General features: G+C 34.1%; 2 protein-coding genes across 4 annotated transcripts in view; both read left to right on the top strand.

Moving 5' to 3' along the window:
• Positions 1–619: 619 nt before the first annotated feature.
• LOC120628714 (density-regulated protein homolog) lies at positions 620–2,086 on the top strand. Its single transcript, XM_039897290.1, has 4 exons — positions 620–938; positions 1,015–1,185; positions 1,431–1,570; positions 1,917–2,086. The coding sequence occupies exons 1-4, from the start codon at positions 761–763 to the stop codon at positions 1,959–1,961; spliced, it is 534 nt and encodes a 177-aa protein (XP_039753224.1). The 5' UTR covers positions 620–760; the 3' UTR covers positions 1,962–2,086.
• Positions 2,087–2,615: 529 nt separating this feature from the next.
• The window catches only part of LOC120628980 (serine/threonine-protein kinase unc-51), a 52,078-nt gene continuing 38,823 nt past the window's right edge, over positions 2,616–15,870 (top strand). For all 3 annotated transcript variants that reach the window (XM_039897688.1, XM_039897689.1, XM_039897686.1), the window contains exons 1-2: positions 2,616–3,004; positions 11,742–11,918. In XM_039897688.1, coding sequence (XP_039753622.1) covers positions 2,876–3,004; positions 11,742–11,918 — 306 coding nt within the window. In that variant the 5' untranslated portion in view covers positions 2,616–2,875. The remainder of the gene's footprint in view (positions 3,005–11,741; positions 11,919–15,870) is intronic.

Genomic DNA, 15,870 nt, shown 5'->3' with positions numbered 1-15,870 from the left:
ATGCAGGGTGCATTAGCATCAAAAACCACCTTAGATTGGTTTCTGAGGTGGAGTGGTTTTTGATGCTAATGCAATTAGTCACTTCATACCATTTAGCAGTTGACAGTAATTATTTTGCCTGTAATGTAAAAGCTTTCACAATAAAATGGGAAAATGAGATAAAATTATGATCTAGCAACATTCCGCGGCTCAAAGTGTCAAGTGCGCGGGGTGTTTTCACTGTTTTTGGACACAATGCACTGCATAAAATAATGGCTGAATGAGGTTTCTGTATGGAACATACATAATCAACTCAATGTTCATGACATGGTGTCGGTGGGTATTTTTTAAAATATAAAAATGGATGCATTTTCGATACACTTCAGTCCCGTATGGACTCGAACGATGCAAAGATTCTACCAGAAAGCAAAGAGGATACAAAAATCAAAGAGGCACCATGACTGGGGTTAATGGTCAGCGCCAATGCAAAGCACTGTTAAACTGCTGAAATTGTTTACCTTACAATGAATAATTGTTGTTGGCTTATAGTATGGAATATAGGTAGAATATCTACTGTGATAGACAATGAGTAGAGAATAGACAATAATTGTCAATGTCAAATTAATTCTTTTCTGTCAATTTATGTCATTCATGTACCTGCTTGGTGATTTTGAAGAAATAAAAATTACAGACTTGTACTTTTTCTTAAACCATTTAGTATAGGAAATAATTAGGGTACTATGCAATAGGGTGCATTAAATTTCAAGTATTAGATACTATAATGGCGGACAGGGATTTGTCATTAGGACCTAGAGCTGGGGTAACGTACCCGGTAAAGGTTCAGTACTGTGGAAACTGTTCGATGCCGATAGAATATTGCGAATATTATCCTGAATATGATAAATGTAAACAATGGTTAGAGAAAAATTTACCAACAGAGTTCGAAAAAGTAAAGATAGGTGAGTTTGTGGTTCCATTTGGAAATGTGAGGTTAGCTCGAGTAATCGTCCAGTTAATTGTTGATAACTTCTTCAGATGAAGAAGATAATGCTGGTGGTGAGGAAGAAAAGAAACGCCAAAAGCGAGGTGGAAAGGGTATGCTAAAGTCTAAGAAAAAGGAAGATGTTCCCAAGTTAGTGCAAGTCTCCCGAGCTCCTCGAGGCAAAAAGAAATCGGTCACAGTTGTATCTGGCTTAAGTACTTTTGGTAAGACATTTTTGACTTATTCCTTCCTTCAATAATCAATTATGTCAAACCAAGATAATATCTAGGATAGCCATGATAAAGGTAATAATATTGGACAACTAATGTTCTATTGGCAACCTTACTAAGACTGTATGCTGGTGTGACAGTAATACTGAGTGTACAACTTTTCTAACATGTTTGATGCAAACTAATTTGGTATAGATGATAAGTAAACATCATAAGATTAATATAAATTTAATTTTCAGATATTGATTTGAAAGTGGCAGCTAAGTTCTTTGGCACCAAATTTGCATGTGGATCATCAGTAACAGGTGACGATGAAATTGTAATCCAAGGTGATGTGAAGGATGACCTATTTGATGTAATACCTGAAAAGTGGCCAGAGGTAAAATGGAATTCAAATTGCTAATTTTTGTTAAGTCTAAAGTTGTGTTTGTGAGATAAAGTTAAGTATACATTATTAATCAATTTAAAACTGCAACTATAATTTTAGTTTTTTAACATGTACACAGTAGGTTCAAGTACAAATCTGAGGTAATGTAATGCTAACACTGTTTGTGCGTCTTATACACAAGTCTTACAAGTTACAGGCAAAGATGTACATGATATATTTCATAAAGATTGTAATGATTGAGCCTTCAATACTTGTTTAGAATATTTGTTTATGATTTTTTATATGGTCATCAGAATTGTAATGAATAAAAAGTTAAAATATATTTTGTTTTTCTCAGATTGATGAAGACAGTATTGAAGATTTGGGAGACCAAAAGAGATAGTCTGAATATCCAAGAAGAGAGAATCATAGCTCTTTTTCAAGATGAATGCAACAACTATGTTTTTTATTCATGCAAAATAGAAATGAAGTTTTGTCAATCTTTTATTTATTTTACCAGCTTTTGTCATAAATAATAAATACTTTTACAGTAATAATATTTTGTATTATTAGTGTTGCTAGTCAAATTGTTGTATTTGACCTATTGAGGTAAATCCCAAACAAAAAAAGGACTACAAAATAGAGCACTATCTAAAACTCTATTTTGCAGTTGTTACAATGTACAAAACATAGAAAATATTTGCTCCGCTAACTCAGGCAAAAAAATCATAATCATCTGTATAAAGAAACAAAATAATTCAGTATCTTAATTTTCCTTTTACAGCGACATCTATAAAGATTAGGAAAAACTTGTGAGAAGTTTTTTCAATAGACAAAGAGATGGCGCGCATAGTTGCACAATAATTATTCTTAGTAACTTTAACATCCTATATAATTTATAAAGTTTAAATTTTTTGTCAGACTTATTAACAAATCTATGAAACTTAGAAGATAGATCATGCGTATTTTAAAATATAATTTTAACTCTACCTCTGGCAATCTCAAATTATGTTTTTAAATATAGCAACTCTACTTTACTTCGCAAAATCAAACAACACCATAAACACAAGTCACAACTCACAAAATAAAATCACTTTTATACGTTTTGCGTTCATTGTATGTTGTGGTTCAGAACGGTAACAATGAAAGTTTAAATGCTGCCTGTTTAAAGTGTAACGTAACCAGGACGTGGAGACTTAAAGGAAGTGATTAGGAGCTCAAAATCAGAATGTAGCGCTTAGTCAAGTTCCATAAAACGAGTATTCCAAATTTGTGTTATCGATCTTTGTCTAAAGTGTAATTTAAAAAGGATTCAAAATGTCAGTGGTTAAAGCAAAAGCTCTTGTGAAAATGGAAGTTATTCAGGTTGGTGAATACGAGTTCACCAAGCAAGACATAATAGGCCATGGAGCCTTTGCCATGGTCTACAAAGGAAGGAAAAGAAAGGTAATCTCATTTCCTTTCTACATTATGATCGATTTTTGACGTTATAACATTCTAAACATTTGTTTCCGTAGTCGTTCATAATTAGAACTAGGGTTAGAAGAACGATTTATCCGTTTGGGGTGATATCGATTTGTTACAACTACGAATGTTGACACAGTTAAGCTCAGAGAAGCGAAAAGCTAGACGTAGGAAGCAATCAAAACATCCTTTTATTATAAAAAAAAACAAAATAATATAAAATAACCAACAATACAATTACTGGAAGTCTTTTAAATATTAAATTTTTTATATATACTTAGAAATTTATTTTGGTGTATGCCAAATTTGAAATATGTAATAGGTCATCAATTAAATAATCTCAAAATTATAATACTAGTTAAGCAACAACTGTTTAATACTAAAATGTAAAAACTGATTATTTTATTGCCTTTGATAATATATTATGATAAGAATTACCTTTAATTAACTCGTGCATACCAAGTGTGTTAAAATTGTTTTATAATTATTTGAACAATCAAGACTAACCATTACCTGAAACATTGATAAAAATAAAATCTATTATTATTTCTTCAAATATGGTCCTGGACCCTATTTCTGTGTGGGACTTATGTAATTAAATAGCTTATTTCCTCAGAAAGAAGAAGATCAATCAGCATATCAATAACCAGTCATTTGTTTGTAATTAGCTAAGAAGTATTTATTAGATTTTTAAATTTCATACACAGTTATGGCTACCATAGGAAAAAGACAAGAATTACAAGCAATTAATAATTAGTCATTAGTTAATATAATGTCTTCAATAGTCATTACAGAAGACTTTCTAGTTACAAATAAACAAGAGCAATGATACACTAAATATAAACATTGTACCTAAAAATATATAGAATACTAAAGCTTATTAAACTAAAGGCTGATTATTTACCTGAGGAATAATAGCAGATATCCAATCCAATATTATTATGTGTTAGAATGTTCTAAATAATACCCTTTTAACACTGATCGGAATACATGAGGATTGAAGTTTGAATTTTATGATTTATAAGATATACAAAGAAAAAAGTTGTGTGTTGGTTATAATGTTTGGCTACAGATCATAAAATCATGTGTTAGGGCAAAAATTTGTATCAATTTTTTTTATTTAAAAATACTCAGTACCACATTGGTTTCTTCTTCTTCTGCTTGCGGCTCAGGTTTGCCTGGTCCCTGGTTTCACTTTGGCTGTCAACAATAAACTATTGTGACGCTGCTGTCAAGTATTGGCTGCCACCAGGAAAAGCAGCAGTTTCTTCCCAAGAAGAGATTTAGCATCTTTTGGTTGTATTTTATACCTCCCCAAAAGCTTGCTAAGTTTATGTATTAACACAGGGCAGGTATGGATTAAAAGCAGAGGCTGCAGCCTCCTTGAAAAGTACATAGATCTGTATCCTGCAGCGTTAGGCTAAACATGTGCCTGTTAAGCCCACAGTGCCATTTTAATGTTGCACTACGATGCATAGGTTTTCCTGTTGAGTGCCAATACCTCAGATGCAGCCCTCCTTCTTCTGTTCCTGGGCCTTTTCCGCACTTGGTTGGTCTGGGACCGTCCGTTGTACGTATGAAAATTAAACCATTCAACAGCCCTCCTGTTGAATGGTTTAATTTTCACTCTACAATATAGCTACCTGGGAATTTCTCCAGGGAATGAGTTTATGGTAGTTGCAATAGGTTTGTACAGTGAGTGTTGTGCCAGGATCCCCTCATGCCCTGGAACCCAACACAGGAATGACCCAGTTGGTTAATGCCTGCTAACCATTAAACCAATGTGCTTTATCAAGAGCTTGATTAAAATTTGATAAGTATGGGATTTTTCTGGACAAAGCTCCTGAGTACTACCCCTCAGAGTTATTGAATTAGGAGTGTGCCTCCCCATTCCTCAGTGAACATGTTGAATTCAGGTCACTAACATATTATGATAATCATTAGCATCTAAAATCATTACCAGCCCACTACAGGACACAAGTCTCCTTCACAATGGGAAGGGGTTAAGGTTGTAGTCCACCATGCTGGCCCGGTGCGGATTAGTGGACTGTGATAATAATAATTGTTAAAGCAGGCAGGGTAGTAGCATGCTCCTTTTTGACATGAGGCTTGTGCCCAGCTGTGGTACATTAATAATAGACTCCAGATAATACGATGATGAACATGATGATAGATACACTTCTAGTATACTGATGATTATATGAAAAAAACATACCACCAACTCAGATAGCATGTTAAACTGTTACTATGACTAGTATGTACCAATTGTAAAATATACGAGGTTTTAAATTGTGTGCCACAATTTGACAGCTGGAAGGTGGCGAACCTCACCGCTGTCCTGCTCTCCTTTTCTTTTTGAGCAAATTACTTTTTTTAATTTTCCTAATTTATTGAAATTAAACTGACTGGTAGAAAATCATTAAGTATAATTTTGTATAATAAATAATGCCCACTTCTATTATAAATGCAACATACTTGTATATATGACAATATACTCAAAATATACAGTTTACAATGCATCACTATTACCTTTTATTTAATTATACAGCAAAGGTAGTTTTCACATCTTCACCTAAAGAATAAAAAAAATACATGTATTAGAAAGGAATTGTTATATAAATCTGGGACTGGTAGATTTTTAGGTATACCTAATAAACATCATCTTCATTACCATTTAATCGGAAAAATCACACAGTGGACAGTAAGCGCTCTTTTGACATGACTATTTTCTATACTTCCTAAATAGCTAATGTAGAATAAATAATAGCATACTATTAACTAGGAAAAAAAAATCATAAATCATTATTCTGAATAAAATTTTGGATTAATAAACATTGCTTTGATTATATTAATCATTCTATTTTATACTAGAATTCATTCATAGAAGTAGAACGACATTTATAAGTAGATAACATAGCATAGTTAATTGCAGAGGCTTTGTCTGATGCAAGGGAACAATTTTAATGCATGTTTCTATGCAGCTGCCATTAGCTCAGCTGCCATACTAGTTTGTATCTATATTTATTACACCCAAACTAGGTTTAATACAACTCGATTTATTTGCACGTGTCTTTAATTTACTGGCGTGCATTATAATCTACCAATCCCTCTAGCAATTCATGCGGCATTTTGTTGCAATCGCAAGCTATCCTTGCCCCACTCAAATTGTGAAAGCCAGGTAGTCTCTTGCTGAAGCTTTTAAGGTTTATGATCTAGTTACTAAACTGTTTTGTACGTGAAGTTTTAATTTCTGATAAGATAAGTAACGACCAGTTTACTTATTATTTTAAAATGTTGGCCTAGACAATAAGAGGTGTTCTTGAATTCAAATATTTTGTCTGGGAATTGCGTGCAATAAAAGCGAAGCGGCTTCCTGAAAATGTTGATTCGATAAAATAATAGAAAATTAATATAAGATCTATTATCAGTAGTGGTAGGCGGAAGCGTGGTTCAAATAATTCGTATAGCGCATTATATCTAGACCTAGTAAGCTAAGCCTAAGGTGCCTAACGCTACCTTTCATCAAATCACAACCTAAATATTTTTAGTTATTACGGTACTCTTAGAAAATATAAGAGAAATTACTTTCTGAATTCTGAGAAATAGAAATGACATTATAATTTTTTTAACATCTTATTGACATTATTTAAACGTAAAATTAAGTGGCTTTCGAATTAGGTGTATGAGGAGTGACAAAAATATGTACTGTTTTGGGTTTTGGTTTCAGCGCTTTGTGTAAAACCGGCGAGACAAAGCGTCGCTGCATAATACGACACGCGCAGTGCACTCCAAGGGCAATATTATCATAGAGTGTAGGCACGTGCGATGTGTCGACCAAAATATCACTAGGTTACAAAATATAAACAAGTATAAACTATAAACATAACGTAAGGCGGCAATCGGTCCGTAAAACTTTTAAAATGCTTACACCCACGTGTTTATTTGCATATTCTTTCCGCAGACCATATTCTTATTTACATATGAATACTAACGGTAACCTGCAACTTTGCCCGTCTACGGTTGTTTACTTGCGAGACATTGTTATTGCTAGATCGATTAAAATAAACGAAATGATAAAATATGTTACATATTTTTTTTAGTTTTCCATTAGAAGTCAGCCCTCGACTGCAATCTCACCTGCACGGCTAGGGCATGGGCAGGACAATAAAAATTGTATCTCCCGATTATATCCACAGACAAGGGATACAATTTAACTGTCTACCTGCCAAAACACGACAACGGGGAAATGAGAAGTTTACCGCAGTTTAATTTAAAACTTCTGTTATTAAACGTACGTTATATTTGGAAATTATTTCCACCCGTTCGCTCATGTTCGGAGAGAGAAAATGTCCTCTGTCCATGCTAGCCGTGGTCAAAAATGGTGCAGTCTAAGATGGTAGCGGGCTTACATCTGTCATAGAAATTATAGTTATATTAAACCCCAAAGAAGTATCGTACCGTTGAATCGCTTTTCTAGATTATGTCGATACGGTGGCAACGAAAAACGCCAAAGCCTCTAACTAGACAAAAAGAAGTTGTGTTCTTTGAAAGTGATAGGGACGTATGTATGCTTTAGAGAAAGAAAATCTTACCTAAAAAATATCCTAGTCAAACTTCTACAAAATGTTTATGGAAATATTACTTTTCCAAACCTCTTCTGTTAAACAGCTTCTAAACAGCTTCTAATAATACGACTACTACTACTTCTTGTTACTTTCTAGGTTACTAATTTAATAAATTGGTTGATAATATGTATCCAACCACTAATTTCGATATCTCTATTACAAATCATACGCAGTTTTATCTCCCATTGACTAAGCTAAGTACAGACCTTTTTCATTCAAAGAAGGTTTAGTTTCTGAACCTTCTCATTAAAATCATTTATTGACTCAATGATTTTTATACAAAAGAGTTATGAGTATGTATTAATAAAAGATGTGCCATATGGTTTATGAATATTATCAGAGTTTCTTTTTATAATTTAATACTTTAATATTTAAATGAAAACCTTGCTGATAAGCGACCGAGTCTGACGGTGGCGATTTAATATGTTTAAATTTAAATGTAAATGTTATTCAAAGCTGATAACTGAATAAGTTTCTAGTTATACCTTATTTCTATCGTTGGAATGGTTGGAGTGATGCTACAATGTGGCGTGGTACCTATGTTGAAATCAGGTCAAGCAGTAATCGGTGCCTATGCTTGCAGTTTGTACGGAATGTAGGCCGGGCTAATGTTAGCCCAACGTCGGTGCACCACCGGCTCCCTTCTAGATGTAAGCAAATAAAATCGCATCAACTGACGCCTCAGCACTAAATATAGCCTTCAAACTTACAGTCAAGTCTGGGCGTTTAACGCAAGAGTTAATAATTAATGAGACTAATAAAAATCTTTAGATGGCAAGTTGAATAGAATAGAAAAACTTTATAAGAAAAAACACAAAGAACCGATACAAGGAAACAGAAGTACTGAGTGCTAGGGTCCTAAGGCGGCCTTATCACATAGGCATTAGTAACTATATTGAATTTATTTTCAAGGAAGAGTAAGAAAAGTAAAGAAAGAACTACTTTATGCAAGTTGTTGAAGATATTGATTAGATTGATTATTAATTTCGTGTGTTAAAAGATCTTTTATTAATATTTACACTTATAAAAACTCCTTTTCAATTTTTAGTTTTAAAATCGTGATATAATAATAAAATTAGTCCTAATTATAGCTTTCAATACTAAACAGGATACTGCCTTTGCATTTAATAGGCCTTTTATTAAAATTGTCAGTCTAGGTTATAAAATTATATTAAAAAGAATTTGGTAGGTACCTACCTACCTACGTTAATTTAATTTTATTCATAATATTTTTAATAATATAATTTTTAACACGTAACACAAACACAGCTGTGTATACTGTCACTTCTGTAACTTGAACAATAAATACAATAAATACTTTTACATAATAATTTAGAGTTTAAAAACAATAGTGTCTGCCTAGCAACACCCTTTTTAGTTTTCTGTAAAGTATAGATACTTTCGCATGGGAAAAAAAAGTAAATAAAAAAACAGCTTACTTCAATAGCTCTTATAATCTTACAGCTTAATCATTTAACAAACGCAATATCCATGGAACCCTCTCATCAAATCCTGACTTGGATTGACCTTTTCGAAAATACAGAGGTCGGGGTATTCTTACTGAAAAATAAAATCATCGTCAACATCATATCAACCAATAACTGGCCCACTACAGGGCACGACTCTCTTCGGGACAATGAGAAGAGTATTGACCGTAGTCCACCTCGCTGGCCCAGTGCGGTTTTGTTGACTCCACACGACTTTAAGAATATTATGAAGAAATCAGGCATGCAGATTTCCTCACGATGTTTTCCTTCACAGCTGATGCAAATGATATATTTATTTATTAAATCACACATATCTTAGAAAATGTAGAGGTGCGAACTCGGCCCCCGACAGTGAAGCCGAACTCCTAACTTACTAGTTAGGAGTTCGGCGGTTTCAGAAACGGTGATAGTCTACCTATAACCGTTTCTGAAACCGAAAAGAACACTCGAAGATAAATATGAAAAGCTCTTAGAGTTGGAGTATAAAACGAATGGGTAAAAGTATAGATATCCGGTACTTGCGTACGAGGGTGGGAGTGGGAGGGGGGGGGGGGTGTAGGGGAAGCCCCCCCACCTTTCCTCTTTGTCGGAAAAGTATAGTTTTCGAGTAATGATTTTTTTTATAAATCATAACCTCACTTCTTTTACATAGGAATATTGACATATATATTAAATATCCTATGTTAAATATACCTTTTTAGTGTCAGATTCTAGGGGACGTCTCGCTCCGCTCTGCTTCGCTCGGCTCTTAATGGTCTTTTATGTTCTAACCTAACCTAGCTTCTTAAAATAGATTTTGACCTATGTATTAAATATCCTATGTTAAATATACCTTTTTAGTGTCAGATTCTAGGGGACGCCTCGCTCCGCTCCGCTTCGCTCGGCTCTCAATGGTCTTTTATGTTCTAACCTAATCTAACCTAGCTTCTTAAAATAGATTTTGACCTATGTATTAAATATCCTATGTTAAATATACCTTTTTAGTGTCAGATTCTAGGGGATGGGATGATACATATCTAGCTGCATTTCGTTATACGCAATTTTTAGTGAAATTTATTTTTATCGTAATTAATTCAAAATGCATTTCCGAAATCCAAAAACAGTGTATATGGACCAAGTTTAACCCAGACAAAGCTCCTAAGCAAAAAACATTTGTAAAATCAAGTACCGGATATCTATACCCAACCCAACGAATGTATATATAAAACATGTCAGTTCGAACAGTTCAATTAACTTTAATCATAAGCCCAATATATTATGACTATCATAGTGGCATATAATATAGATCGTGCTCGGTTTTTTTCTGAGCTAAGTTCCCATCAGTGGTCTGATTTTGTCACTTACCATAATGTGACCTAGCCGTAACTGATCACCTATAGTGAGTAACATATTTTTAACGTCTTAACATTTAATATTAGGAAGTATCCTGATGAATCCTAAGCAAATTCGTAGTGCTAGCTAGCTAGACATATTTTAAAAATCCTATGATAAAAATCTTTTTACTGTTGCTCCTAAAACTGTTGTCATCATTTGCTTCATTGCGTTGTTGTTAAAATTACGTTCAGAAATCACAAAACAAGATATCATTTATGTAAAAATTACGTAACTGAATAGGAATTTCTCCCGTTTCCGATTTGTTTGACGTAATTTTTTTTGCGATATTATACCTATTACCTAGTAATTGTGTAATATTCTGCAATGTTATCTGATTCAAGATGTAGAAACAACGAAGCAACCAAAGAAAAACGACAAAGGACAGCAAACCTTTACATATTATAAAACAAATTAGCTCCCGCTGTTTGTACACTTTGATCATTTAAACTACGGAACCGGTTTTAATGTAATTTTTAAGCCATAGATAGAGTGATTTAAGTTTTTTTTTATGAAGTTAACGTGCATATTATAAGAGAAAACCAAATAAATTCAAAGATCTATGATGGTCGCGGTCGTAACACACATCTTACATTGCAAACGCTGGCAAATCGTAAGGTTTACGAGATAGATTTAAATAATGAACTACTGAATTGTATGATTAATCATTCCAAATTGATATCAATATTGTACTCGTGCGAATCCGGGGCGGGTCGCTAGTCTATTTTAATATAAAATACTCCTACAATCAACACTTGGCCAGCATGGTGACTACGGCCTAAACCGTTCTCATTCTGAGAGGAAGCCTTATAGTGGCCCGGTAATGGGTTGATAATGAAGATGATGGCTCGACTTCCTAGTAGCATTCTTCTATCTATATATAATATGCTGTCCATGATTCGAAACGTACTTCACATCGGTAATATAAGTGCCGCTTGGTGACTGCAGATCAAAACACAATTGTCACCACCGCTTTACTTCCCGCGGATGTCGTATGCAACTAAGGGTCGGATTATGGGCAGCAGCGTCCTACCATCTACTGCGATCACCAACCAGTCAACCTAGCGTGGTGATTATGGGCAAACCCTACCGTTGGATGTCTTTAGTGTACTAAAGTTGACTGCAGTTGACTGCAGTTGACTGTTATAAGCTATGATAATTATTAGTAGAAAGGAAGGCATACTGATCAATATATATTTTAATATTGAGGCGTTATAACAATTTCAATTGTTCCAGAATCCATCGCAATCGGTGGCAGTAAAAGTGGTCACAAAAAAGGGCATACAAAAGGCGTCGGAGATCCTCGTCAAGGAAATCAAAATCCTGCGCGAGTTGACAGCTCTGCATCATACGAACCTCGTGGCTATGCACGACTGCATGGACAGTCCAGCATATGTCTATGTAGTTATGGAGGTAAGTGACACCGTCTATTAATAACCTATTATGTAGCCCCGTGAAGGTACACTCAATTTTTTCTAACTTGTTTTTCTAATAATAATAATTTCTTCCTTCCTATATTATAGTTTATTCCTTTTTTTACGTTTTCGTATTAAGATTGTTTTAAAAATATTAAAAAAAACAAGTATGATAAAATAAAAACAAATAAAAAAAATAAAAAGAGATAAATTTTATGTAAGTGTGTGTTTTTATTATTTTCTTAACTTTTTAAAATTCACTTTACACTAAAAAGCAACGAAAAGATATAAGATGTTTACATTATCAGACAGGTAAGAAAAATTAGACTATAGGCAGTGTTGTGTTAGTTATAAGTGATAGCATAATCTTGCAAATTTTGGAATCTTTTTTTTAAGTTGCATCAATACAGGGTGAGGCGATAAATTTATTTACTAAATCGTTTCTTATCAACAGTAGATAGGTAAACAATAGGTAACTTTTACTGTCCCGAAACTACAATAAGTTTTTCTGGGCATTGCATATTCATGTAATGGTAAACAAAATGATAGTATTTTAGTGGATTGGTGAATAAATACACCGCCAGGGGTCAAGAGAATGAATCCCTCAATAGCCAGTAATGCATTCACTACTGAATATATTCATTGTAATTTATGTCTTCATGCTTCGGGTGTTTTTGTGTTATCCTGGCCATAGAAAGTACCTGAGTAGTTATCTGAGTCTTAACGCGTCGCGTTACAATATTTGAGTCAACAGTGCTCAACGTAAATAATCATCCTTAAAATTTTAAGAATAAGTAAACCGTATTAAATACTTAGTATAACCTACTAGTAGTTTTTAAAACATGTTAGCGATTTAAGAAAACTCAAGATAAATCTTTTCCCTCAAAATGCTTTAGAAATACTTAACTAGATTTTATTAAGATAGTATCATACGCTATTCATTTTCATTAAAACCAGTTAAATATAACCGGAACAATAAAATTACCACACAATGCCGAACTGGTCCGATCGCTTTGTTTAATTCGGTACAGTAACTTCAACAATTACCAGGAAATGGCAAAGTTGTTAACGAGCATTAGGTGCTGTCCGTAACCCACTGGCCTTGCCCTTAATCCATCCGGCGATAACGCGACATCACAAATCGGCTTCAAACTTCGACGTAGGTTCATTATTCAGACCTTACTGTCCTTACTAAACTCCTACGGTTTGACAAATACTCATTCGCTCAAGCGAATAAGTATGCAGCGTGTTTGTATTAAAATGAGATTCGTAATCGATATTATGCAACGTGAGCATATTAACCGGGTCATGGTTTTTAAGTGTGATCAAAATCATTATGCGTTTTTTATTGAACTTTACGCGATTTTACTTTTCGAACTTTCGATATCCGTAATGAGCTTTTTTTTTCCTACGACACGACTCAGTTAAACCGATCTTCTGGTAATATTGTACTAGGAATGTTAAGGGGATTTTGAAAAGCCGAATCAAAGTCAGACGAATTCGCGGGCGATAAGCTAGGCCCTAATATGTGACAAAATTATTTTGTCTTACAAGAATAGCTTGTGTGTAAAACATTGTTGCTAAGTACGAATACTAACGCGGCTCACACCCAACGTTTGATGAAGGTCAGAAGGAGTTTTGTTGGAACTTTGAACACGTTTGTTGATAAGAATCACTTGCAATGTTTGGTCGGTGGTGTGTATATTATAAAACAAAGTTTTGGATTTTATATTATTGTTTAACGTTAAATTTCGATGGTGAAGATTAGCATCATTAATTGGTTGAAAATAGCTGCCCTTTACTCCAGTGAATGAGGCGTGTCTTTACACCCTGTGGGGCTTTGCTCTAACGCTATACATCTCAGAAGACCCAATGACCCGGACAATCGAATAGAGATCGACTATATTTAATCCCAGGTAGAAACAAAGGCTACACACTAAGTAGGAGACGGGGTTTCCATCATTCATTCAACCCGCCTTGTCAGCCCATACGTCAACCTAAGCCATAGTCCGGGTATCGTAGGAGCTTCTTTAAGGTAGTGATGCGGGAAATTTTAGTAGTAAAAGATCTTTTTGTGAAAGAGCTCGTCCGGTGAAGTACTACCGCCATGCTTATTTCTGCCGCCAAGCAGCATAACTATGAGCAACTATGAGCTCTGAATGGCGTGGTTGCCGATGTAATTAAAAGCAAATGAGGCTTCACCGCATCAGGTTGATGAACACAGGGCCGCATATTGTAGGACGTGTTTCTTGCACTCTGCGACGTGTGGCTCTGTTTACAAGCGATGGGTTTCTTCTTACCACAGGTGAGCCATCTGCTTGGTCCAAAAAAAGATCTTCATGATCATCTAAATTATCAATTGCATACAACCACATTAGTACCAATAGTAAATCTAAGGCATCCTTTATAACTAGTTATACCTTAGTATATATATAACTGGGCCACTAATTCACACTACATACTAAGGCTGCTATGTATTTATAGTGTATAGAATAGATAAGGAAATCATTTGTGCGTGTGAATCTAACCACGCGGGCCGAGCGTGCCGTCGCGACGCATGCCCGACTCTCAAACCAGCTCAATTCGTTTATAGATCAAGATAAAATATACAGATAGACAGAGTTTAGCCATGAATAAAATATGTTATTGCGCATTTGACTAAAAATCGAAATACTAGTTTGTAATAGGTCAATGATACATACACAATTAAAAGATTAGGCTAACGGCTGATATCGCTGCGCCGTAGACGGTAAAATTTATCTCCTTTCAATTACCACTTTGCACGTTGATAATATAAGTACCCTTTACTGAACTTTGCAGCCATTTGGCCTACTAACCTTTATATCATTTTGTGTGTATAGTTTGTACTTCGAAACTTATGTGCACGTTATCTACTGCTGATAACACTTTATGTAATGGGAATAAAGCAAAGTTACCGGAAATTCTTTCATGAATGCGAATTCATATTAAGTAATTAATTATTACTACCATGTGTTGTAGAAATGATACCAACTGCGCACGCGCAACTCTTCATAGTTGCGCGTGCGCAGGAATTTTGACCAGAGACAATAGCAGTCACATAGCAATATTTCTTGGGTAACCACAAAGTGATGTTGACTTGATTTATATCTTATGTACAATGTTAAAACTACCAAACTATTACTAAAGTCACAGTAATGCAAAAATGTGGACTTAGTTACTGGATTCTACTATGATAATCGATATTTTAAATGCGTTTTCAGCAAAAGAGATAAATTATCTTAACCGTTAAAAAAGAAAGTTAAACCGTTACCATATGTGTAATTTTGTCGGAAAAGTAGAACACGAAACAATGTTATTGCTTAATCCGAATAACACGCAATTTGGAAACTTTTTCTATATACTTTTGAATAATAAGTATTTTTGAAATCGTACCTAATAACCTAATAGAAGTTAAAGATTTGTTGTTTTGTGCAACATTACAAAAACAAAAACAAATAAAGTTTCCAGACGAAACTAAATAAGTTCGAAATATTATTTATTTATTATTTTCTCATGTTACATAGGGTTTGTAATACTTTCAAATGTCAGAGCGTGAAAAAAACACTACCTACGTATATCGATGTTACGCCACGTTTATTTCTAAGGAGATTAATGTATATTATCGTAAATCTAAAATATCACATTTATAACACATTTTGAATATTATTAACAAAAATATCACATTTTGAATATTATTAACAAAATTTATATTTATATATTTTTATTAATGACTTTATTAATATTAACTTCGGTTATATACCGCGGTAATCGATTTATTTATTATAGTAAATTTCCAAGCTGCATACGAAATAGTTTTGATACGCCCCGTTGGTAACAACGGCGTAAAAAGATTGAGAAGATGTGAAGCGTTACGTTTTAGCTGTATAGTTGTTATATGTTATACCTGGGGCCAACACGTGTTTAATCGT

This window comes from Pararge aegeria, chromosome 13, assembly GCF_905163445.1.
Source record: "Pararge aegeria chromosome 13, ilParAegt1.1, whole genome shotgun sequence".
NCBI classification, from domain to species: domain Eukaryota; kingdom Metazoa; phylum Arthropoda; class Insecta; order Lepidoptera; family Nymphalidae; genus Pararge; species Pararge aegeria.
Note: the sequence above shows the minus strand (reverse complement) of the source record. Positions and strands in the feature narration are given on the sequence as shown.

Excerpts from the sequence above, each read along its gene's own strand:
- LOC120628714 (XM_039897290.1), top strand. The coding sequence starts at position 761 with ATGGCGGACAGGGATTTGTCATTAGGACCTAGAGCTGGGGTAACGTAC. Across the intron at positions 1,186-1,430 it reads ATCTGGCTTAAGTACTTTTG|ATATTGATTTGAAAGTGGCA; the intron begins GTAAGACATTTT and ends TTTAATTTTCAG. Across the intron at positions 1,571-1,916 it reads TACCTGAAAAGTGGCCAGAG|ATTGATGAAGACAGTATTGA; the intron begins GTAAAATGGAAT and ends TGTTTTTCTCAG.